General features: G+C 36.3%; 1 protein-coding gene across 3 annotated transcripts in view; it reads right to left on the minus strand.

Moving 5' to 3' along the window:
* DTWD2 (DTW domain containing 2) overlaps positions 1-26,659 on the minus strand; it is a 201,300-nt gene that overhangs the window by 81,393 nt on the left and 93,248 nt on the right. Inside the window, exons 5-6 of one of the 3 annotated variants that reach the window (XR_007155486.1) lie at positions 22,485-22,613; positions 16,709-16,929 (exon numbers count right to left, since the gene is read on the minus strand). Coding sequence is in view for 2 of the 3 variants with exons in the window: in XM_047874197.1 (XP_047730153.1) it covers positions 16,759-16,929; positions 22,485-22,613 (300 nt within the window). In the remaining variant the exon portion in view is untranslated. Of the gene's footprint in view, positions 1-16,178; positions 16,930-17,924; positions 18,178-22,484; positions 22,614-26,659 lie in introns of those variants that run through there. The other 2 variants (XM_047874197.1, XM_047874208.1) reach the window with 2 other exon arrangements.

The raw sequence follows: 26,659 nt of genomic DNA on the forward strand, positions 1-26,659 counted from the left end.
AAGGTGAACTAGGTTAGGAACGCAGACAGGCTTTATAGAAAGGTGTCTGGCCTTCTATAGACACCTGCACAGAATGCTATGGGGAGGGAACAAGGCTGGAGTATATCTTACCACAATATACAGCTGGGACCCTAACGGCTTGGATCCCAGCTCCTGATCACACTGAGGGAAGGGCTGATTCTTCCTTCAATAATTTATCTATGAACTCCTACGTGCCCTTGTCTAGGCTCCTAGCCCAGAGCCTGCCACTCAGTACTCTTACATTTCTGTGCTCTGCTCCAGAAGATGAAGAACAATGAGGAATTCACTTCTCCTTCTGCTCCTCCCCTCCTCCAGGTTTTCTCCAATACACATCATTACAGGCCTGGGGGTGCTCGGGTCAGCCACTCCTGTGAGGTGTTTCAGTGGACCTAGCTGAGGTTTTAGGGAGAAAGCAAGGTCCAGGCTCCAGATAAGGTGGATTAAGGGAGTCTCTGAGGTTTAAATATGGTCAAGCCCAGCTCCCTAGGGCTGAAGGTAAAATGGGGGTATAGAGAAGGCAGAAATCTAGCCACAAATGCATCACTAGCAACTTCCCTGGGTCAGAACTCTGGTAATCAGTGACAGAACAGGATCCAGTGAAGGAAAGTGAACTCAGATTCACAAGTAAGAATGGGAAGATAAGCATTTCTGTTACAGGAAGGACTGATCACACCAAAGAATGTTGAGGGGCGCCTGGAGGGCACAGGTGGTTAAGCATCCAACTCTTGACCTTGGCTCAGGCCATCATCTCATGGTTCATTAGATCAAGCCCTGCATCAGGCTCTGCGCTGACACTGCAGAGCCTGCTTGGAATTGTCTCTTTCTCTCCTCTCTCTGCCCCTCCTCTGCTCTCTCTCGCTCCCTCAAAATAAACTTAAAAAAAAAAAAAAAAAAGCAAGGAATGTTGAAACATTACAATTTGCAGCTAAACCTTCAAGATCACCCAAGACCAGTTAGGGGAGTCTTGCTATTGTTTTATACATTCCTGCTGTCCCAGGTCAGCAGAAAAGTAGCTGGTTATAATACTGGTCAAAAAAGAGTAAGTTTTTCTAGAAAGATATTTTGACCTGTTAAAAGTTTCACCTTTCTTTGGTAAGGGAGAGAGAGGTCTCTGGGCTCTTCTGAAGTTTTCAAGTAAGAAGAAAAGATAACCACAATTATAAATGAAATGGTAAGTTGTCTAATTACCTGCAGGACTCATGAAAATGCTGAAAAGGTAAGACTTACTGAGTTCATTAAGACAGAGTGCATTATTGAGGAGTTGAATTTAGATGAAAAGGAAAGATAACTGTGAAATAAAATTAACATAAAAAAGGTTTAGCAATTATTTTGTCACAGACGTTGAGCAAAACATGAAGACTTGATTTTTTTTTTCTGGCCAAAAAAAACTGAATGTTACAGAAAATATTAAAGGTTAGTAATCAAACACATCAGAATAAATCCCCAATTCTCTGAAGCCTTACAAAGTTGAAGTGCCTGACTCATAAGTAATGTAAATGTTGGCTTTTTCAAATCGCTGGAATCCTTCATGAGGAGTTCACGCTACATGGGCAATTAGGCTTGATGTATAGAAATGGTGAAGTACTTGGGTTTTCTTTTTAACTCAAAAGCAACAAACTATAATTTACTCACTGTAGTTTCACAGTAAAAGTAGGTTGAGTTCCATTTTCTACTATTCTCAGCTAAAATTCTGGGGTACCTTAATAAATCAAGAAATAATTTTCTCATCTTTAAGAATATTCCAGAAACATTTCTAAAAATATTGAAGAATATATATGTAACCTCCTGACCTGATTATTATGATGGGGACCTTGGGGTGTATATATAGGGAGGCGTTTTTAAAGACATCACATCAATAATTTTAAAAAACTTTTCTGGGGCGCCTGGGTGGCGCAGTCGGTTAAGCGTCCGACTTCAGCCAGGTCACGATCTTGCGGTCCGGGAGTTCGAGCCCCGCGTCAGGCTCTGGCCTGATGGCTCAGAGCCTGGAGCCTGTTTCCGATTCTGTGTCTCCCTCTCTCTCTGCTCCTCCCCTGTTCATGCTCTGTCTCTCTCTGTCCCAAAAATAAATAAAAAACGTTGAAAAAAAAAAAAACTTTTCTATCATGAGTAATGAATACATAAAAGAATCTGTGTGACCCAAGGAGGGGCTTAATATTCTCAAGACTGACGGCTACGAGGATAGCATTTCGGGGGCTTAAACTCTCCCTCCTCTGAACTACCTTCCATTCCCCGCTTCGCTCCTACCTCCAGTCTATGAGGGTCTTTATACATTAGGGAATATCTATTTTTATTTTCTTCACCACATGTGTTTGGCCTTTTTGAGAGAGCACATCTCTCTCACATCAGGAGCTCCGGAGACACAATAAGGAAAAAACCCCATCTAGAAAGACAACCCTGATACAGCCCACAGGACTGTTGTGACCCCAGGCAGCGTCTCCACATCCAGAGCACACTTTGTGTGTGAGGAGGATGTGCGTATGTGTCGGCCTGCTCCGGGCTCCACAGGGCTTCCTTTGTGTGCTGTAACCGTTAATGTACCTGTCAGATGCTCTTAAGGGCTCCTCCTCTCCTAGTCCTGAGAGCTTCACTCTAACAGCTCTCCTCAGGCGGGGTTGACCCTTGTATCCTAACCCAATGGCCAACTATTAGCCGGTCCATCTTTGGCACTCGGCTGGAAATGGTCACAGTATAAAGCCAAGGGGGAGTAACTGGGGAGTGGACAGTAAGGCTTTAAGCAAAAAACCCTTAAATAACAAATTTAGCCTTTCTCCTTCAAAAGGCAGCACACGCATTCTTAAATTCCACATAATGCAGGGAGCACTGTTTCACTTTGTGCATCCTGACTCTTGAGCAAGTCCAACACTTTGAGAGCACAATTCCCAATATTATAACATAGGTTTTGTCATTCATTTCCTCCTTAATGGGAGAAGATCCACCGTTGACATGACGTTTGAGGTGATGACATGGAATCTGTTGCAGAATTTCTACTGGGAATTTTAAAGTCTGACAATCATAAGCCTGGCTTATAATGCAACGAGGCAAAGTCACTCTCAGAATAAAAAAGAGAGAAGAAGAAAGAGAACTTTTCTACATTTTTTTCAAATATATGGGCAAATAAGTTCAAAGAGGAACAGGAAGCTGGTGCAAGAAGTGTATCGTCTGAAATACTGCAATTTTGTATGTTTGATTGGGGAGATCCTAGCTAGTCACAATAAGAATTGTATTTGTGAATTAGGAAACCTAGATTCATATTTTAATCATTTGAGAAAATGTTTTGCAGGAAGAAGAGATCAGAGATGAGCCATTTCTTACCTAACTTCGCTTACTTACTCTATGCAGTCTAATATAAAAGATTAAAAGCATTTCTGTTAGACATATGATGCTCATTACTGAACAATTATTTTAGGATTCTTCCTACATCGCCCTGTTTTCTTTTCCATATTATAACAATATATTTGAGAAATGTTTGCCTATGTGTTTCTTCATAGATTTTTTATGCCTGCCTATTCATAAATATCTAAATAATTAAAGGAAAAGATCTCACCATTAGCCTGGAAAGATGCGTCGCTTCCTTTGGTGTGTGTTATGTATAGAAGAAGTACTTCTAACGAGAAAATATTTTTCTAGCCTCACCTTTTGGGGGAAACTCTGTATTCACATCAAGTAATGCTGCAACAACTCCAGATAACAAGCACTCAAGCTCCTTCTGATTCTATTTTAAAAGAGATTGTTTTGACAGCTCTAATTGTGGCATACAGAAATGCCAGTCAGGTAGCTGAACTTGCAGTTCAAAGACTACCCTGCAGGACTGGAGCTATTAAATATTAAATGTGAGCATTAAGAACATCATACATTTTACATAGAATATTTTGGTTCCAACATGTTTTCCTCACTGAAATCATTGGTCAGTCCAATCCCTTGCTTCTATCTTCCCTGAATTATGCACTAGGCAAGGCATTTTCCTGTAGAAATCAGCAAGTTAACTGGAACAGCCTCTCTACAGGAAGGCCCTGTCAACATATATTACAGTCCTTTTTCTGAATTCTACTCTGATGATAATAAAGTGAAGGACGTTAAGAAAAGAAAATTAATTTTCTTTATAAGAAACATCTAATGGAGCTTTTATTCACTCCTGACAGAGATGCACCACATGTGGAGAGCAACATCCTGGGCTCGGGAGGAAAAATCAGATTCTATTCCCCATTCAAAGAGGAAGTGGATGTGATATGGTTTCTAAAATGATAAATTAAAGAATTAACGACCAGATCACAAGAATTGAAGCAAATATTTTAATCAAACAAGGTATTTAAAATATTACTATTGTGGTAGCCTTCCTTATAAAGATCCAGACAGGATTAAAGAATTTACTAAAAACTACTGATGCCCACCACTGTGATTAAGAGTATTCTGGGTTTTTTTGGTCCAGTAGACATTTATAACTATAAAAAGAGAATTAACTGGAGAATGAACTGGTGTACAAGCTGGCTTTTTTAAGAACAAGACTTGTTTTTTAGAAACAAGCATTTAGATCCTATAAATGTCCTATCAGTATCAAATTTTCCCATCTAAAATCCAAAACATTGGAAAACTCAAATAGTTAGATTTTTTTATGTGCATCAATATACTTAAGACAGTGCCTGACACCAACTAGGTGATAACTGTGTATTTGTTGAATGAAAGATAAGGTGAATTAAAAAATGAAGAAAGTCAAGGTCTGCATGGTATATCTTTTCCCATCCTTTTAATTTTAACCTAGTCTTTGTCATGACTGGTGCTTCTTATAAAATGCATACAATTGGGTCTAGCTTTACTAGTGATCACTAATGGTTAAGGAAATGCATGTCAAAGCCACAATGAAATACCATTTCACACTTACTAGAATGGCTATCATCAAGGGGACAAGAGAGAAGTGTTGTTGAGGATGTTGAGAAAAGGGAACCCTTCTACACAGTAGGCAGGAATGTAAAATGGTACAGCCATTATAGAAAACAGTATGGAAGTTCCTCAAAAAAACTAACACATGACCCAGCAATCCCACTCCTGCGTATATATCCAAAGAATTAAAATTGGAATGTCAAAGAGATAGCTGCACCCCATGTCACTGCAGCATTATTCACAACAGCCAAGATATGGAAACAACCTAGATAAAGCAAATGTGGTATGTGTGTGTATGGATACATATACATGTGTCCATACGTGTACATGTGTCCTTATGTGTATGTATACATATACATACCTGCAATGAAATATAACTTAGTCATAAAAAAGGAAATCCTGCCATTTACAAACAATATGAATAAACCCAGAGAACATTAGGCTATGTGAAATAAGCCAGAAAGAGAAAGACCAGAGAAGGGAGAAGGGATGGAAGTTACATCAATAACCAATCACCACTGAATTCATCAATCATACCTATGTAATGAAGTCTCCATAAAAATCCAAAAGGACAGGGTTCAGAGAGCTCCCAAGTTTGGAGATACAGGGAGAGTGGTGCACTCAGAGAGTAAGGAAGCTTCAAGCCCTTTGTCACATACCCTGCCCTATGCATCTCTTCCATCTAGGTGGTAATCTAGTAAGTAAAATGTTTCTCTGAGTTCTGTGAGCAGCTCTAGGAAATGAATCAAACCTAAGGAAAGGATCGTTGGAAATTCCAATCTACAGCTGGTTGGTCAGAAACACAGGTGGCAACTTGGACTTGAGATTGGTGTCTGAGGCAGCGGGTACAGGGGGAGGTCCTGTAGGACTGAGACCTTAATGTGTGGGATCACGTTACACCAACTCCAGGTAGTATCAAAACTGAGTTAAATTTGGTGGAACACCAGATCAGTGTCCACAGAGAACTGACTTAATTGCTTGGCAGTGTGGAAAACACACACACACACACACACACACACACACACACAATGAACAAACCCTTGCACTCTTTTAAAATTCATGGTCAGTCATCAACATGGTGACTGTGTTACACTTTGCACATTACTGTGTCTCTTTACTGTTTTTCCAGTATCCCGTCCAACAGATGGAATGATCTTCATTTATATAATAAATTAGATGATCAACCCAATTATACATTAACTCTCCCACCTTCTGAAGGTTTCCCTCACCATAACTACAACCTGCTGTCCCTTTGGGACACTGCTTCAATGGTAGCCCTCTCAAGGGGAGGCTGCTTTTCCTGTCACAGTTTCCTCTTTGATGGCCACTGTCACTTTCCATCTTGCTCCCTCCTCCTTTTTCATTAAAAACCTCTACCCATCTGCAATGTATTATTTGACTTTATTACCTCTTAGCCTCCTCGTTGACATCATCTATTAACCTCCACTCACTTCCCCTCACTCATTGATGAATTCAATACCTACATTCCACCACTAGTTTTATCCTTGGAGACGTCCATATCCGAAAAGTTTTCCATCCAATTCTATAGCTTCTTGATTCTTTACCTCATTAAGACCTCCAATCAATGACCATACCAGTGTTTCAGTATCCATGGTCCAGATGTTCTTCTTCCTTCCTTATCCAGCCTAGAATCTGTGGTCTAGCATTTTGACACACTACCTTACTTTCTCTCCTTCCCCTGTGCTTATCTAACAACACCCCAATCCAATGGGGTGCTTACTCGGGAACTACATACCACAGCAGAACATGGAACGTGCACACATACATAAATCACATAACCATCCTGACCAGATCTACTTCAAATTCATACTCACGTATCTGAAAGGGGCACACCACAATGCCAAACAATCCTACTGCCTCCTCTGGTAAATCCACTTTCTAGATAAATATTTCGTGTCTTCTCTCTCCATACATACATCTCAGTATCCCTCTTCATGCCTCCTTGAGAACTTTGCCACTTTCCTCACTATAAAAAATGCAATTAGATAAAAATTGTCTCTTTTTCCTTCAAACAAGTCTACCAGTCTACCAAGATAGCTATCGTTAATAACCCATATGTCTTTAAAAATTCTTCTCCCTTAATCCCTATGAACTATTAGTTTTCTGAAAAATTCCTTGGGTGCCTGGCTGGCTCAGTTGGTAAAGCACACAACTCTTGATCTCGGGGCTGTGAGTTCAAGCCCCACCACATTGGGTGTAGAGATTTCTTTAAAAAAATAATGCCTTTTTAAAAAATCCCTTAGGAGGTTAGTATCCAAAATATATAAAGAATTTATACAACTCAACACCAAGAAATAATCCAATTAAAAAATGGGCAGAAGATAGGAACAGACATTTATCCAAAGAAGATATCTATATGGTCAACAGTCACACAAAAAGATGCTCAAAATCACTCATCATCAAAGAAAGGCAAGTGAAAACCATAATGAGATATCACCTCACACCTGTCATAATGGCTAAAGTCAAAAACTCAAGAGTCTGGAGTGTCTATGTGGCTCAGTTGGTTAAGTGTCTGACTCTTGATTTCAGCTCAGGTCATAATCTCACTGTTGATGAAATCGAGCCTCACATTTGGCTCTACCCTGAAATGAAAGAACCTCCTTAGGATTCATTCTTTCTCTCTCTCTCTCTCTCTCTCTCTCTCTCTCTCTCTCCCTGTCCCTCCTTCCCCTCTCTCTCCTCTCTCTCCCTCTCTCCCTCCCCTACTCATGCGTGTGCGCTCTCTCTCTCTCTCTTAAAATAAATAAAACATTTTAAAAAACACACAAGAATCAACAGGTGTTCATGAGGATGTAGAGAAAAAGGAACACTCATGCACTCCTGGTGGGAACAGAAACTGATGCAGTAACTGGAGAAAACAGTATGAAGATTCCTCAAAAAGTTAAAAACAGAACTATCTATGATCCAGTAATCATACCATCATTCTTTGGTATATAACCAAAGAATAAGAAAACACTAATTTGAAAAGATACATGCACCATTATGTTTACTGCAGCATTATTTACAATACCCAAATTATGGAAGAAGTCCAAGTGCCCATCGAATGATGAATAGATAAAGAAGAGGTGGTGCGTGTATATATGTGTGTGTATATATATATATATATATATATATATATATATATATACACACATATATATATATGCAATGTTATTCAGCCATAAAAAAGAATGAAATCTTGCCATGTGCAACAACATGGATGGAGCTAAAGAGTATAATGCTAAGTAAAATAAGTCAGTCAGAAAAAAACAAATACCATATGATTTCACTCATATCTGAAATTTAAGAAACAAAACAAACAAAAAAGAAACAAGCCAAAAAACAGATTCTTAACTACAGAGAACCAACAGATGATTACCAGAGGGGAGGTGGGTGAAGGGATGGGTAAAATAGGTGATTGGGATTAAGAGTACACTTACCCTGCTGAGCACTGAGTAATGTATAGAATTGTTGAATCACTAAATTATAGACTTGAAACCAATATAACACTGTATGCTAATGATACTGGAATTTAAAAAAAAAAAAAAAAAGCTACCTGAAGAATTATTTATGTGCTGCTTCCTTCTCATCATTTAGCACAGACCTGAATTTCATTTCCTCTAGCAAGGCCTTCCCCAACTGTGACTAAAGTCTCATCATACTCTATTCTAGGATGCTCTTCCATAGCAGTTATCAATATCTAAAATTATGTTATCATGATATGTCTACAACAGCCACAACTTCAACTTCTCAGACATAGGGACTCTGTCATCCACATCACTCTAGCACCCAACACAGAGCCTGACACAGAGTAAAAGCTAAACAAAAATATCTACTAAATAAATAGTTTATTGGACTGATTAGTGAGAAATACGAAGTAAACAAAGATCTACGAATAGACATAAAAGACACAGATTACAGATACTTTTACTATATACTATTAAAACCTCTTATGGATGCCCAAGCCTATTTTGCTACTAATATCGTCACGTCCATTATTCAAAATAATGGTAGGTGCATGCAGAGATATATTACCCAACAGACCCTGTTCTTTAATGCTAGGAATAATTCATACATTTCAAATTAAATATTTATGATATTTTAATAATGATGTTATTGAGGATCACCAAGAAAATAAAACATAGCAATTATACTTTCAAAAACATTTCAAATAATGTTTGCTATCAACAAAAAATAGTAAAGCCATTATGCAAAACAACTATTGAGTCATTAGGAACTTAACTATTTCTTTTAAAGTGGAAATTAAATTTAACATTGCATTAATAATTAAGTGAATATTAGGTATTATAAATCACACATGTCTAGTTCTAAGTAAACACTATTATCATATACCAAGAGTAAAGACATTAACAAACTCTCAAGCTAAAATAAGTACTAATACTCTTAAAAATGATAAAATCAATTAGCACAAATGAAAAATCAAAGTGACATCATAAACCATTTTTCCTACTTTAAGTTACTGAATAAACACTTCACAAATTAAAGGAACAATCAATTTGTTAATGCATTTTACCTTATAAACATTCCTTATTTCAACTAATCTTTACTTTTACCTTATTCATTAAATGAATATTTTTCTTTTATATGAGACTATATATGTCACAGGTAAAAGTACCTGCCACATGGAATTTGCCACAAAGAATTTGAACTTATGAGAGTTCTGAGAGTTACTAACAAAATAAGTATTAAAATATGCTGTTAAAACATTTCTTTCATTTCCATAATAACAGATATTCCAGAAACAGGAAAAAGGGAAGCTTACATTTTAGATCCAGGTTTTTCATGTACATTTTAAAAATTTCTTCACTGATTTTATTAAGAAAAAGGCAACTTTAGAAGTAAAACTATTTAATAAATACAAAATGATACGCAGTTATGTTTATAAAATCTGATGACCATATTGTAAATTATTGCCATTTTCATATCAACTAATGTTTCCCGTAAAATTACATATAAAAAATGTAATAAGCGATTTTTCACCTTGTAAATAACATATGTGGAGAGAGATGACTAAATGCTATTAGTATGCAAAATCAGTGAGGAGTACAGGGGTAATGACAAAAATCCTGAGGCAGACGAAAAATGTTTCAAGGTTTCTTTAAAAAATTAAAAGTCGAACTACCATACAATCCAGAAATTCCAGTTCTGGGTATTTAACTGCAGAAAGCAACAACACTAATTTGAAAAGATACATGCACCCCTATGTTCACTGCAGCATTATTTGCAATAGCCAAATTACAGAAGCAGCCCAAGGGTCCATCAATGGATGAATGGATAAAGAAGATGTGGAATTATATAATGGAGTACTACTTAGTCATAAAAAAGAATGAACTGTTGCCATTTGCAGCAACAACAACATAAATGAACCTTGAAGATATTATACTAAATGAAATAAAGCCAAACAACAAAAGACAAATACCATACGATATCACGTACCTATGGAATCTAAAAAGCAAACCAAACAAAACACAAAGAGAAAAGAATGGTGGTTGCCAGAGGAGAGGGGGCTTGGGAAGTAGGCAAAATTGGTAGCTGTGTTCAAGAGATACAAACTTCCAGTTATAAAATAAGTAAGTCATGGGAATGTAATGTACAGCATAGTGACTATAGTCAATACTGTATTGCATATTTGAATGTTATCAAGAGAGTGTATTGTAAAGTTCTCATCACAAGAAAAAAAGTTTATAATTTCATACGATAACAAATGATAACTAGGTTTACTGCGATCATCTCATGGTGTACACAAATATCACTCAAATCACTAAAAACACGAGAAACTAATTAATGTTTTATGTCAATTATACTTCAATTAAAATAAGGGAATGAAGAAGAATGTTTTCATTTCTTAACATACCTTTAAATAAGAGTAAACTATAATTTCTTATTCAAAGGCTACCTACCTCAGTTTTTTAAAAATTCTTACATTAAAAAGTTTCTTTAAAAAATTCTTATGTTGTTGATTCACGTGAACAATTATTGAAGACTAGTAAGTGATTACATGTTTCTCTAGTGTAGAGAAAGGGAGAGTAAGGGAGTAAGGGAGTAGAGTAAGGGAGACAAGTCAGCAGCACAGAGTAAGTGCCTGATTTTCTGCACAAATTTCAAAAATAAAATTGTAAGCTGTGAAGACCACTACATGATCTTTTTAAAAAAACCACTTATGCAAGGATACACAAATAATTTGTACACATTAAAAAAAAACACAACAGTAGACAGGATAAGGATACTAGAAAAGGAAAGAGGACAGGGAGAGTGAGGAGAAGGGAGAGGAGGAATCTGGGAAGCAGAAAGTATGAGGAGAAAGGAGGGGGAACATGGCAGCTGTAGTCGATAACACTGGACCGTATAACTGAAATCTGCCACAACAGTAGAACTTAAATGTTATCACACACACGAGAAAACATTTCTATGTGAGGTGATGGATGTGTTAACTTGATGCAGAGACTCCTTTTACAATGAATATGTATATCATATCATCATGCTGTACATTTTAAATACCTCACAATTTTATTTGTCAATGATTCCTTAATAAAGCTAAAAAAGAAAAAGAAAAAGAAAAAGGAAAGAGAATATATTAAGCAAATCCAGTAAATAAAAATTTGATTGAAAAATGTTAAGAGGTTGTGATTCATTCTATGCTATGGGACACAATTAAATGCAAAGTTTCATTACATCTAAACCATAGTATTATTTACCTATAAAAAAATCCACTCACACTTATTTTTAAGGACTAAATCTACATAATAAAAGGCCCATTAGATAAAACTTTTAAGTTCACCTAATCAAATGTAGTTTTTTTACTTAGGGCATCAACATTTACTTCTATACCAATGACAACTGTATCCAAGGGTCAACAATTTACTTTCCTGAAATTCATCAATATTCAATGGAAAGGATTCTTTAATAACACAATCACATTTTTTAAATAGCCAATTTAGGGCAAGTAGGAATAAGTGATGAAGAAACTGAAGAAGTTAGGAAGAAGTACTCTTCTATATAACTCATTAAGGTGGTAGTGAAGAGCTTGCTCCTTCTAAAATCTGAGCTGTCAGCACAGAGCCCAATGCGTGGCTCAAACCCACAAACCTTGAGATCATGACCTGAGCCGAAGCGGGATGCCCCGACTGACACCAGACTAGCACTAACACTAACAGATTGACACTAACTGACTGAGCCACCCAGACACCCCAGAACATAATTTTTAATATAACTCTCATGTTTTCACCTGAGAAATCTTGCAAGCTAACCTAGGGAAATCTGCCAAGTACTGTGACTTGCTTCATTCAGTATAGCTCTCAACCCTTCATACTCAAGTGCAAGAAAATGAAAATAACACCACTCATTATATGGTGATTTTCAACAACGTACTGTGCTAAATGCATAATCAATCACCTTGTGTATAAAGAAATACTACTTTCTAAATTACGTGGTTCAAGTAACAATTCACAAAACAATCTACCCAACAAAGTGTAGTTCAAGTTTGTATGTAAAGACTACTATCAGCTATAAATCCACAAAAAAATGGAACTAGTCCAGGCAAATCAAACAAATAAAAAGCATCTGAACTTAAAAGCCAACTAACACAATAAAAAAGTAACTTTTATATATTTTTTTATTTTTTAAATGCTTATTTATTTTGAGAGCACATATGCATGAGCTGAGGAACAGGCAGAGAGAGAGAGGGAGAGAGAGAATCCAAAGTGGAGTCTGCACTGCAGTGCAGAGCCCTGCGTGGGACTCAATCTCACCAACCATGAGATCATGACCAGAGCCAAAATGAGGAGTCCACACTCAACTGACTGAGCCACCCAAGTGCCCCAAAAAAGTAACAACTTTTAAAAGCCAGGTCAAATTTTCAGTTAAAATCTTCACATAATACTACACATTATAAGTATTTTTAATAACTAAACCTACTAGTGATAGTTGTTTTTTTAATGTTCTATTTATTTTTGAGAGAGAAAGAGAGTGCAAGCTGACAGCAATGAGACTGATATGGGGCTCGAACTCACCAACTGTGAGATCGTGACCTGAGCTGAAGTTGGACACTCAACCGACTGAGCTACCGGGGCACTCCAATGGTTTTAAATTTTATCTAAAACTGCCTGATGAGACCAAGTGACTAAAGAAGCATTGAATACCAGAGAGGAGTAAATGAAATAATCTTGTCAGGAGATCAGTAAGAAATAAAAAATTAATTAAGTAATTTAAGAAGTCAGTAAAATAAGCTGGAAAACTATATAAACTTATTTTAAAAATGCTTATGCATTTCCAAAAATACTAAATTTTAAGCTTTTGTAAGTGTTCAAAAATTACCCTAATTCTGTAGTTAAAAATAAAGGTAGTAATTATTCTAAAAATCAATATAAATTAAAATACAATTTAAAGACTTATATGGGTCATATATAGGAATATCTTTTTTAAAAAGGCAATAATAGTGGATAAAAGAAATTTGCAAAATTTAATTTTAATCTGAAAACAATTACTGTAAGACTATTTTAACCCATTTGTAAGGAGACCATTATACATTATTATTATTTCTTTTCTATTATACCTAGATAGTCACTTGATAGTAGTGGGTAGCTCAGTTGGTTAAGCAACCAAGTCTTCATTTTGGCTTAGGTCATGATCTAAGTCGTGAGATCAAGTTCCACATCGAGCTTATCGTGGATGGAGCCTGCTGAGGATTCTCTTTCTCCACCTCCCTCTGCCCCTCCCCCACTCTCTCAAAATAAATAAACATTTTTTTAAATGAGCCAAACTGTGTTTTAATTTTTAAAAAGTCAATAATACAGGATAGAAATCTAACTTTTGTTTAATATTTTAAAATATTTTCTACATAGTTTCCCCAAACATTTACTATCATTCTGACTAGCATTAAAGCTTTTAAGAAGGGCTTAATCTAGGCCAACAATAAAAATAAATAAATAAGAATGAAAATGGTCAGAAATAACCACTCATATATCACACATGCACATGTATTTATAACAAGATTACTTTTAGGTCACACATTTAGTTTTTCCTTACAACTTGATACTGGATACAAAAAACTCTAGAAGTCATAAATAAAGAAAACAAAGTCCCCTCTCCTTGCCAATATGGGTATACGACTGCAGTAGATTTAAGTTAGATACAAATATATATTACATACATGTCTCTACTAGTATATAAAATGTCAGTAAATATTTTTCCCAAAAGGGTGGGGAAAATTTGCTCTCTGAAATCGAAAGTTTTTGTTCATGAAAAAATATTTAAATAGCCCCAGTTAGAAAAATATGTTGTTGAAATTATAGTTATATTCTATTTCAGTTGTTTCCATATGACTAGTTTATCACACTCAATAAGCCTTTTTGATGAATAAAATAAAAATGTGTGCTGTGCCAAAATTCCATGCACCTTTTTCAAAATTAGGGCTACTACACAAAGCAATCTACAGATTCATTGCAATCCATATCAAAATTCCAGAGGCATTTTTCAAAGATATAGAACAAACAATCCTGAAATTCGTAAGGAGCCACAAAAGACCCCAAAAGTCAAAGCAATCCTGAGAAAGAAAAACAAAGGGGGAAGCATCATACTCCCTGATTTCAAACTGTACTACAAAGCTATAGTTATCAAAATAGTATGGTATTGGCATAAAAAAAGACACAGAGATCCATCAAACAGAATAGAGTCCAGAAATAAACCCACACATGTATGCTCAATTAATCTATAACAAAGGGGGCAAGAACATTTAATGGGAAAAGGACAGTCTCTTCAATAAATGATGTTGGGAAAACTGAAGAGCCACATGCAAAAGAATGAAACTGGACTGCTATCTTATGCCACTCACAAAATTAATTCAACATGGATTAAAGACGAGTGTAAAATGTGAAATCCATAAAACTAGAAAGAAAACAAAGGTGGTAAGCTCCTTGACATCAGCCTTGGCAATGATTTTTTAAATCAGGCACCAAAGGCAAATACAAAAAAAACAAAACTAAACAAGTGAGGCCACACCAAACTAAAAAGTTTCTGCACAACAAAGAAAAGCATCAATAAAGTGAAAAGGCAACCCCCAGGATGTGAGAAAATATTTGTATGTCAGATATTGATAAGAAGTTAATAACAAAAATAAAGGACTCCTACAACTCAACAGCAAACACACACACACACACACACACACACACACACACACACACAAAATTTGAATTAAAAGGGGGCAAAAAAATGGGCAGAGGAAGTGAACAGACTCTTTTCTAAAGAAGACATACAGATGGGCCATCAGGCATATGAGAAGATGCTCAATATCATTCATCATTAGGAAATGCAAATCAAAACCCCAAAGAACTGCCTCTTCACACCTGTTTGAACAGCTATAATGAAAAAGACAAGAAATAAAAAGGGACACAGATACGGAGAAAAGGGAACTATCATGCACTGTTGGTGGGAATGTAAATTGGTGCAGCCACCATGAAAAAAGGTATAGAGGTTCCTCAAAAAAGTAAAAAATAGAATACCATAAAATCCAGTAATTCCATTTCTGAATATTTATCCAAAGAAAACAAAAAAAAACTAACTTCAAAAGATGCACCTGTGTTAACTGCAGCATTATCTACAATAGCTAAGACATGGAAATAACCTAAATAGACATCGATGGATGAATAAAGAAAATGTGGTGTGTATATAGACAGTGGAATATCATTCAGCCATAAAAAAAGAATGAAATCTTGCTATTTGCAACAACAGGGATGGACCTGGAGGGCATAATGGTAAGTGAAATAAGTCACACAGAGAAAGGTAATTATCATTTGATATCACTCATGTGGAATCTTAAAAAAAAGAAAAGGAAAGGAAAAAAAAAAAAAAACCACAAGCTCACAGATACAGAGAACAGGCTGGTGGCTGTGGGGTGGGCAAAATGGGTGAATGGGGTCAAAAGTCACAAACTTCCAGTTATAAAATAAATACCTCATGGGGATGTACTATAAAGCATGGTGACTGTAGTTAATAATTCTGCAAAATTACAAATACCACATATTAAAAAGTTGCTAAGAAAGTTTATCTTAAAAGTTCTTATCAGAAGAAAAAAATGTTTTAAGTATGTATGAGGGATGTTAGGTAGACTTATCATACAGTGATTATTTTTGCAATGTATATAAATACCAAATCATGATGGTGAACACCTGAAACTAATATAATCTTACATTCCAAGTATACCCTAATACAACAAAACTGGGGCAATTAATAGTAACACTTAAATCATAATAGCTGAGTTCAAGTTTAGTACCTAAGTAATTTATTTAGTTCCCTTATTCTGCTATATTATTCTATGAAAAAAATAAATTCAATCTAAACTACTTGGTGATCATTATTCCTTCAAACTATAAAGTTTATGTACAATATTGCATATTGACATAAGTATCCTCTATTATATACACCTAATTATCTATTAACATTCATGAAAACAATACTGTCCCAATCAGGTACAATAATTTCTTTCCATTTTACATAAAAAAACAAAAAACAAAAAAACAAAAAAACAAAAAAACCTTCTAACCTCACTCAACAACTAATTTCAAACACATTCCAAACTATGGATCTGGAAAAATGTATTAGAGGCACATTTTTTTTTTTTTAAACAAACTCAGTATGAAACCTTGGTTTTTACTGGGTCAGCGAAATTTTTTTTTTTTGTTTGCTTTTTTATGGCTATTTGGTTGACTTCCTTCTTCTGCTGGGCAAGTTTAGCATGCAACTCTCACTCTAGACAACCAAAAACCCACAGACTTAAATTTTCTGAAAACTTCACCTGGTTTTATCAGCGGAAGACACCATAACTAGCACCATGGAACAACAGTACTAAATTTTAACACTGTTCATTAACAGTTCCATTTTCCTGAGCTTGCGTTTGTTCTTTGGCATTGGCTTAGGATATAATCCATTTTTCAGAAGGTGTTCCTTGCTGAGGCGAATTTGAGCACCATGCTGCAGCTGGAAAGAGCACAAAGCTTGAAGAGGGCGAAGCAAAGTCTGTGAAGATAAAAAAAGATAGGGTCTGTAACAAATCATCATATTCTATTTAGCTTTTTCTTCAGAAACAGGGATTATTATGTTTATTGTTATTATTATTGGCTTTTTACCATGAAAAGTAACAGGCACTCTACTAAATATAAATATATGACATCCAAATATACAATTTCTTTTAACTCATACCTTACATACTGCTAAGGAGTTCCAGTAAAAAGACACAAATAGTTAATTTCCCATACAGATACTAAAGTCCAAATCTACATTTATACATTAATACATTCAAACACCTCAAGAAACTGTTGCCATTATAACATTTAAATCTGCAACAAATAGAGTAAAAGAGACCTTTAGACACAAATTAGTTAATTTGGTTTCAATCACAGACTGATGCAAACTTCCTGTTACCTGTAACAATCAGATGAAGGTTCACAGGTTTACGAATTCTCTCACAATGGTCCAAGGACTACACACAAGTTAGATACCCAAACCTGGGGTTTTTCTGACTGTATCTGTACTTGTCTACATTCAAATACCTACAGAACCAGCCATATAACATAAACATTTAAGCCGGGTGGACCCATACGATAACAAATATGGTAGAAGTTAAAAAACAACTAGAGCAAATGCCCTACCTAAAGTTTTTCAAGGTCAAAAATAAAAATAATTTAAAAAAAAAAAAAACACACACACAACAACAACAAAAAAACCTTACTATGTCATGCATTTAAAACATTTTGAGTCAGATGCTTTCCTGGGGCCTGAGACCCCTGATTTAAATCTTCCAAATAACAATAGCAAACGTGACTAAGGAAACTGTTTGTTTGTTTGTTTGTTTGTTTTTTAGAAATAAAAGGAACAAAGAAAAAAACTGATAGATTTAATTGCAAAAATGTCACAATGTCTATGTGAAAATCTATTCCCTTTCACATACAAGGTAAGTGGCAGCAAAGAGCTTAAAGGTTTTAATTTTACAATGAACTCAGACATCGTGGCAGTCACTGGTGGCTGCTTCTCCACACTCATTCTTTTCTTCCTTATCATTCCAAATGTCATTCAAGGTGCCAATGTATCCAGCTAGTAATACTAACTGGCTAATGACACAGTCCATATAAGGAAAGGTAAGTTGAGGTCCTTGGGTGGGACTTCCAGAAACATTCTTTAAAATGGGACAGACTCAGCAGGCAGGGGCTTTTGTGCTTTCTTCTTGCCTGGAACAGGACTGTTAGAGGTGGGATAACCATCATGTGACTACAATGCAATAAAGACAAAGATTAAAGTCAAATACATATGATGATGGGCAGAAAGAAAGAAGAAATCCCCAGCCCTGGACTGCTCACCTCACATTACTTATTTACAGGAGAAAAAGAAGCCTCTATATACATGGTTCAATCCCCACAATAAAGGCTCTGTTACATGCAATCAAATTGACATACCCCAATAGGTAAGAGATAAACATCGTGGAAAAGTTCTGCAGGACATTATCTTGGAAAGCCCCATCTGTATGTTACCATAATTTCCTTTAATGTCTTCATTTCTTCAAATAAGAGAGGGAATGTGGAAATGACTATATATTTCCTTCCTGAGTAAACATAGTGGACTGACTGGATTCTGAAACATCATCCCTAGAAAACATACCTAGGACATTATACAGATGGAGACAACTGAAGGAAGGTTCTATTGCTATTTAAGACACTCATGAGATTCTTAATGGACAGAATGCTAATATTCCTATTGTTAAGGGCCTTCAACTTTTATCTCCTGAAGATAAGACTCTACCAATTCTCTGAGGTAATTAAGAGAATGATTTTTGGAGACAGATCTGGATTAGACCCGTACTCCATCTGTGTGATCGTCAATACATCTGTTCACAAATAGACCGACCCTCCTTCTTGCTACACAGTCAGACTACATTTTCCAAACGCCCTTTGATGTTAGGTATGGCCATTATGACTTGCTCTGGTTAAGGAAACGCGAGCACGAATAACATGTGTCACCTCTGGGCAGTAGCTCGAAAAGCACCATTCACCACCTCCCTTTATGCTTTCCTTGATGAAAGGAGAATGACCTATCTACACAGTGCCTCCATCAGCCCGGGCCCCTAAGCAACTGCAGCGAGCACAAGTCATCCCGCTAATCTCCCAAAGACAGCGAGAGAGGGGCACAAACCACTGTTGTGTTGTGCCATTCTGATTTTGGAGTGTTAGGTTACTGCAGCTGCATCTGGCCTGTCTTGACTGATGTAATCACTTGCTAGCTAGGTGTTCCCGGATAAGCCACATAAACCTCTCCTTGCCTCATTTTCTTCATCTATAAAATGAGGAAAACATTGTCAACCTTACGACATCATTATTAGGTTAGTTACACTAAGAGGACTAAGAGGATGCATTTAACATGTTCGGCACACTGCGTGATAATAAGCGATACTGCTTCTGTATAAACTAACAACATTATATCTGAGGCAACGTGAAGCTATATATTTGTTCAGAGGAACAAAGAAATAAGTTTGTTTCTAAAAATTTATTTGGGGCAAAATCAGTGTTTTTTAAACCCTTTGGTCTGCAGGTATAAAGTGACAGTTCTGAACGGCCCATGATTACCAACTACTGGCACTTAGACTGTGCACAAAGCTTTTACCACATCTAGCTATACAGGTTCATAAGCAGAAACGGTTCTATTATTTAAAAAATACCCAAGCTTGAGCTTTCCAAGGTGTGAAAAGCCCTGGTAAATTTTATAGTAACTGAATGAAAATCACCAATCTTTAACTCAAAACTTTTGTCAATTTATGGGGAAGAACAGGGGTGTGGTGGGGGGGTGGGGCGGGCAAGAAAGAACAAAGGGGTTAATTCTTCTGGAGTGCCTGGTGTCAGGCGATTAACAAAAATTACTCCATCCAATTCTCACACTAATAGTAAGAGCTAACTCTTTCTGGTGTATTATAGATAAGCAAACAAGCACAGGAGATTATATGAACTGCCCACTGGCACAAAGTGGTGATGGTAAGTGATGAAGGTTTAATTCAAACCTGCTTCAAAGCTCACACTGTGCTACTCAGAGTGTGTGAAAAACTGCTCAGGAAGACAGGACAAGGATGAATCAGCAGACTAAGAAGGCTATTCCATGCCAAGCTCTTTATTTTGAGGAGCCTTATCTACCTCCATAGAATAAAGCTAGCTGAAGAATTACCACTCTCCCCCACTGTATTGGTGTTTCATTAGGAGACCCCTGAAAAAAAGGTTACCAAGGAAAACAACGTGTGTCATATCTTTCCTCCCCAGAAAGGAGAGAAAACACCTAAGTTCAGAACAGCTGGTAATTGTATTTCCCAGGGGAATGAAATGCTATTTTGTTTAAATTGTAGCTAGATGTGAACAGGCTGGACTTGGGATTCTCCACCGAGAAAGCTAATCTTTGGTCAGCTGGAATAATAAGCAATCTGGGATGGTCCATTATGCATTTCTTCAGCTCATGCTCCAGCCAATAATCTTATCAGCACCTTCCAAATCCCACGTCTGATTGCCAAACATCCTTTTTCTACTCCTGGTCACTAAAGTATGACTCCTGGTGACCAAAGCAAATAGAATGTGAACTTCAGGACCTCACCGTGACTTTGGGATTTCATATTCAGCTTGATCCACAAACAACAATAACAAAAGCTGAAGAGATGACAGATCCTGTCATCCTTCTGTATCTTGAACTTTGCCTGTTATCAGACATTATACTCAGAACATAAGATAAGCTTCCCTGCTGCAACGGTACACTGACTAATACCAGAATCATATATCTTATGAAACTGGGAAGGGTGGAGCAGTAGCAGGACAAACGCCATCCCAAACCCTAGCCCTGCTGTATTACAATATTATGAAATCCACCACCACTAAGAACATTAAAGCTTGTTTAGAACTTAAGTAAAGATCTGATACCAATTGTAGAAATAAGACATACAAATCCACAGACAATTCTTTTCAGAACCCAGAGAAGGAGAGGGGATAAAGTTTCAAATCCAAAGCCAAAGAATATTACATTTTTCCCCTCAAGATTTGAGCTTTTAATGGGTCCTTGGTCTGATGTTGGCTGATCTAGAGTTTTACATCAACAAAAAGGAAACTACAAAGATTGTGCAGAAAGCAAGTTTAAACAATAGTGTAAAATAAGCTGTAAAATAAGATACCTAGAAACAGTATATTATCTGTGTTCAAGAAGGTATAAACAAAAAAGAGAAAGGACTATAGAGGTGTATTAAACGCTATGTCAATGGTTAGGTACATGGGAGCAGATGGCAAGGTTACAATGGAGGGAGAAAGTCAGGGAACACTCTGCTCATTTGGAATAAAGATCTAGGGCCCCTCATGATTTTTTTTTTCTCAAAGGAGAGAGAACAGTGAAAGAGAAATTGCCTAGACCCAGTACAAAGTCTACTCACACAGATACACATAGGAAAAAAACCTACTCAAGAAAGCCTACTTCTTTCAAAAAAAGGAAAGCCTCCAACTCTGCAGAGCATTTTCCATAGCTTAGGGTAGGGAAGAGGGAAAAAGCAATTCAAGGCTTGCTTCTGGCATTCTTTCACGCTCTGTGTTCTGGGGGTCTTTTGTTCTTTTTCTTGGTAACCAATTCAGTTACTGTGACCTGAGCTTTTATCCATCAATGAAATTTCCTCAATGAGTAAGGCACATTCTTATAATAATAGTAACCATAGTGTATAATGAGAGAGAGAGAAAGAAGGCAGAAATAAGTACTATGTGTGTGTGTGCTCGTCAGAAGGGAGAGTTATAAAACTCCATTTAGTTACGCTCATTATCCTCTGACTTATCTTCTCAAGTTGTATTTATCAAAAACCTTCCTTCGGTGATTAAAAAACCCTAACAATTTTTTATTTTGCTATTCTTTCTTCTTTGGCCTTAAGTGCAGTTTCCTACACACTCCAAAAGACTAAGACGTTTGTGGGCTCATTGAACATTATTCTTTACTGATGATTAATTATATATGAAATCATCAGGCTTTCATGGAAATTAAATAAAATGATGATTGCAGGTTATAACCTTTTCATATTCTGCAGGTGTTTTTTCTCAAAAACTTGTCTTTTTTATTCTCTCAGCAAGTAGTTAATAAGATACACAGAAAGTTGGTACATTCTCAAAAGCACCAATGCAAAAAAAAAACAAGTTGCTGTAAAACGTTCTTTTAATTAAAAAGAAAAAAGTTGTGTACAAGAAAACACAAAATCCTAAAAGAGAAATACAAAATAATAAAAGAAAAATCTAACAAAAAAACTGTATTTAATGTTGTGCTACTGAAAGGCAATTTAGCTTATTATAAATGCTGTTTGCACAGCTTAGAATGAATATTTAAATAACGCAATCTGGATGCTGAACTAACACAGAAAAACACCATAGGGGGAAAGAAGGTTATAACAGTACACAAGTTTCTATTACAGATACACTCTATTTGACACTGGAGCTGCAAATTTCATAGGTTATGCATTTCTAAATTTCTAGATAAAATCTAACCAAACTGCTTACTTTCAAAAACAATATAACCTTCCAAAGACATACCTCCTGTATGTAATCATTTTTCTCCAAAATGGAAAGAGCAGCAGCTGCACATTCCAGGGTAGAAAGGCACCTATTAGTCGGTTGTGTCCGAATTACATACTGACTAGAAACGCTAGTTTTTAACTGCACCTGAAACCAAAACACAGAAAAACAGAAAGTAAGTTTTGTTTTAAATTTAAAATTATACAGTCTGTGGGGGTGCCTGGGTGTCTCAGTCGGTTGAGCGTCCGACTTCAGCTTGGGTCACGATCTCGCAGTTCAAGAGTTCAAGCCCCGCATCGGGCTCTGTGCTGACAGCTCAGAGCCTGGAGCCTGCTTCAGATTCTGTGTCTCCCCCTCTCTCTGCCCCTTCCCTGCTTATGCTGTCTCTCTCTCTCATAAATAAATAAACTTAAAAAAAAGTATAAAGTCCGTGTTTTAAACACTAGTTCACTTCCTTCCAAAATCGCCAGTTTAAAAATATTAAATGTATTAATATCTTCTATACATAATATCCTCTAGTTATTGTTATTGTTAAATACTCAGAGGACAGTTACACATATATCTCACAATGAAAATATAACCAGAGTATATGCAAATTACTACAAATCATAAATTAAAAGACTAATAACCCCTTCCCAGGAGGCACAAGTGCGAAGATACCGCACCAAAGAAAATATAAGAAAGGCAAATAGGTACATATAAAAGCGCTCAACACAGAGAGCCTGGGTGGCTCAGTCGGTTGAGCAGCCTACTTCAGCTCAGGTCATAATCTCACGGTTTATGAGTTCAAGCCTCATGTTCGCTTGGTGCTGACAGCTCACAGCCTGGAGCCTACTTCAGATTCTGTGTCTCCCTCTCTCTCTGCCCCTCCCATGCTCATGCTCATGCTCTCTCTGTGTCTCTCAATAATAAATTATTAAAAAAATTTTTTTAAGTGCTCAACACGACTAAATGCAAATTAAAATCACAATGAGATAACTTTTCACACTTGCTAGAACAGTTAAAATCAAAACGACTACCACCACCAAATGGGGAGAATATGGAGCAAATGAAACCCTCATGCACTGTGGTAGAAGTAAAAACGATTTAATCACTTTGGAGAATTGACAACTGGGTTTTTTATTGTATGGTTTAGTCTTCCATTGTTTCTTAATATAGACTGACAGGGGTATGCCTGTATGGGGGTGAGTGTGTATAAAGAGATGTGTGTGCCCACACACACACATATAGGTGACTGACACCTGATGACTGACAGTCAGAAATGGGAAAAGCAATAGAAAACCAAATGTCAACATTCTGGCCTTTTGATTCCTATTTTAATTAAATGAAACTCAAGTAATCTCACACTCATAAAACCGTATTCCTAGCCCACACTGTGAAAAGAATCACACTTAAGGATGTGTGAGTAGGTAAGAATTTAAGTTTTTACTCATTAAATATGTAAACATATGGAATGAGGGGGTGGTGTCTAACTCTTACCACGTAGTCACTTAAAAAAATCAGGTGTTGTCTCTCATTTTCTGGTATCTCTGAAGTTCTAACAGTCTCTCATTCCTTTACAGCATTAAAACTGTCCCGTCTCTGGACCCTTGTCCCTCAGTCCTCTTCCTCCCTTGTTTCTCTGAATGTATTTTGTCCCAAGAATTCTCTACAACTTGTATCCTTTCTCTCCTCAGAAGGTGGAAGATAAGGAGGACAGGAAGAGAAGGGGAAGGGAAGGGAGAGGGAGAGAAGTAAAGTGGTCATCATAAAAGATTCATTACAGGGGAACCTGGGTGCTTCACTCAGTTAAGTGGTGAAGTGTCCGACTTCAGCTCAGGTCATGATCTCATGGTTCATGAATTCGAGCCCCACATCAGACTCTCTGCTGTCAGTGAAGAGCCCACTATGGATCCTCTGTTCTCCTCTCTTTCCCCTGCCCTGCTCACTCACATGCTCTCTTTCTCTCAAAAAATAAATTTACATACATACATAGTAAATAATAAAAGATTCACTACATAATGTGTTTAATTTTGGAATACATTCTTTAAAACATATTTAATAACATTTTAGTTAAAATCACTCTGCATTTCTACCAACGTAAAAAGATGGAAAAGGGAGGGAGGGAAGAGATGGAGAAAAATGGTTGAGAAACTGCAATGATCAAAGAAAGCCCATGATTAAAAAACTGTAAGAATAATTCATAATGCTGATTAACTGTAATTACCAACTGCTTTGATATGTCATCAGGGTCAACTAGAAAACCGAGCACAGCCAACTACTGCTTTCAATATTCAGTTCCATCACTGGAGAAATTTATAATAAACATCTGATTACAACAAAATCTTTGGGAAACATGAAAAATTCACAGTGATTTTTGTTTATTGGAACAAATTTGATTTTTAAAAAATAAGTTTGGAAAAACTGAAATTAAAAAATATAAAAATAAATTAAGAAGAAGTTTTTTATTTCAGTGAGTAGCTTTACTTCTTACCATGGCCCACATGACTGCATGAAAATTCAGAATCTGAAATTTATCAAGTGTTAGAAGACTTCAAAATGTCCTTCACAAATTATCTCTCCAGGAATTATCCAGTAACCGGATATATTAAGAGTAAATAACTAAAGTCTGTACTATGATTAACAGACATGTTATACAGCACGTTAAAGGGATCTTCTCACAATGTCTATTATGCACATGTGCTGTATCACCTTCATCACATTTGATATGATGAGTGGGAACAAAAGAAATCTTGTCAATCCATCTTCTTGAGAAGTCATAGGCACAATAATAATTTGTCAGAAAGTGACCTGCCTTTTTTTTTTTTCCTTCCTTAACTTTTTTTTATTCTTTATTTTTGAGAGACAGAGAGACAGACCATGAGCAGTGGAGGAGCAGAGAGAGACACAGAATCTGAAGCAGGCTCCCGGCTCTGAACTGTTAGCAGAGAGCCCATTGCAGGGCTCAAACCCACAGTCCGTGAGATCATGACCTGAGCTGAAGTTGGAAGCTCAACGAACTGAACCACACAGGTGCCCCAGAAAGTGATTTGTCTTCTTAAATAAAAGTTCAAGGAAATCCGAGGCAAAATTTACAATTCTCAGAAAAGAAAAAATTAAAATTTGATGAAAGTATGAGGCTCTATGGAAAGACCAGGATTTTTATATCAAACCTGACAATAGCTAACCACTTAGTTTCAATAAGGTCATTTTGCTTCTCAGTTCCTCTTCATCGACAAAAATCAGATACATGGACCTGAGGGTGTAAAACCTAATCCTAAAATTACATATAACATATATTATTAACTATAATTATATATTAATTACATATCACAATACAATTAATTATATATTAATAATTTCAAGTTATAATATAATTAATATGATTGTTGTAATATTGATATATCATATTATACAGAAACTTAATTTCCAAATATTAGAAGCCATGCTGATTCAAAGAACACTTCAGTAATTTTGATCTTTTTGGAACTTGGTTCTCCAAGGGTTTAGACTGTTTGAGTACTCTTGCTGTAACTTCTTGAGGAACAGGAAAATCAGTGCCGGGTTTAGAATTCTACTGGTATGGATTCTAAGCCTATACTATAACTCCCATTTTAGAAACACCCAACTCTTCCAGTTCTGTATCCTGCATTCAGTCTTTGCCAATGATTCCCTGAATTGCCTAAAATTTGAATTCCTGGAAACACTTGTTGTTATAATGCCTTCCTTTCTTCTCTAACATTAAATCTTAAATATATATTTAATATATAAGAATACCAGATAACATACCTAGGAATATATCTAACCAAAGAGGTGAAAAATCTATACACTGAAAACTATAGAAAGCTTATAAACTGAAGAAGACACAAAAAAATGGAAAAAGATTCCATGCTCCTGGATAAGAAGAACAAATAGTTAAAATGTCAATACTACACAAAGCAATCTACATATTCAATGCAGTACCTATCAAAATAACACCAGCATTCTTCACAGAACTAGAACAAACAATCCTAAAATTTGTATGGAACCAGAAAAGACCCCGAATAGCCAAAGCAATCTTGAAAAAGAAAACCAAAGCAGGAGACATCACAATCCCAGACTTCAAACTATACTATAAAGCTGTAATCATCAAGACAGTATGGTACTGGCACAAGAACAGATAATCAATGCAACAGAATAGAGAACCCAGAAATGGACCCACAAATGCATGGCCA

The sequence above is a fragment of the Prionailurus viverrinus genome, chromosome A1, assembly GCF_022837055.1.
Source record: "Prionailurus viverrinus isolate Anna chromosome A1, UM_Priviv_1.0, whole genome shotgun sequence".
Taxonomy (NCBI): Eukaryota; Metazoa; Chordata; class Mammalia; order Carnivora; family Felidae; genus Prionailurus; species Prionailurus viverrinus.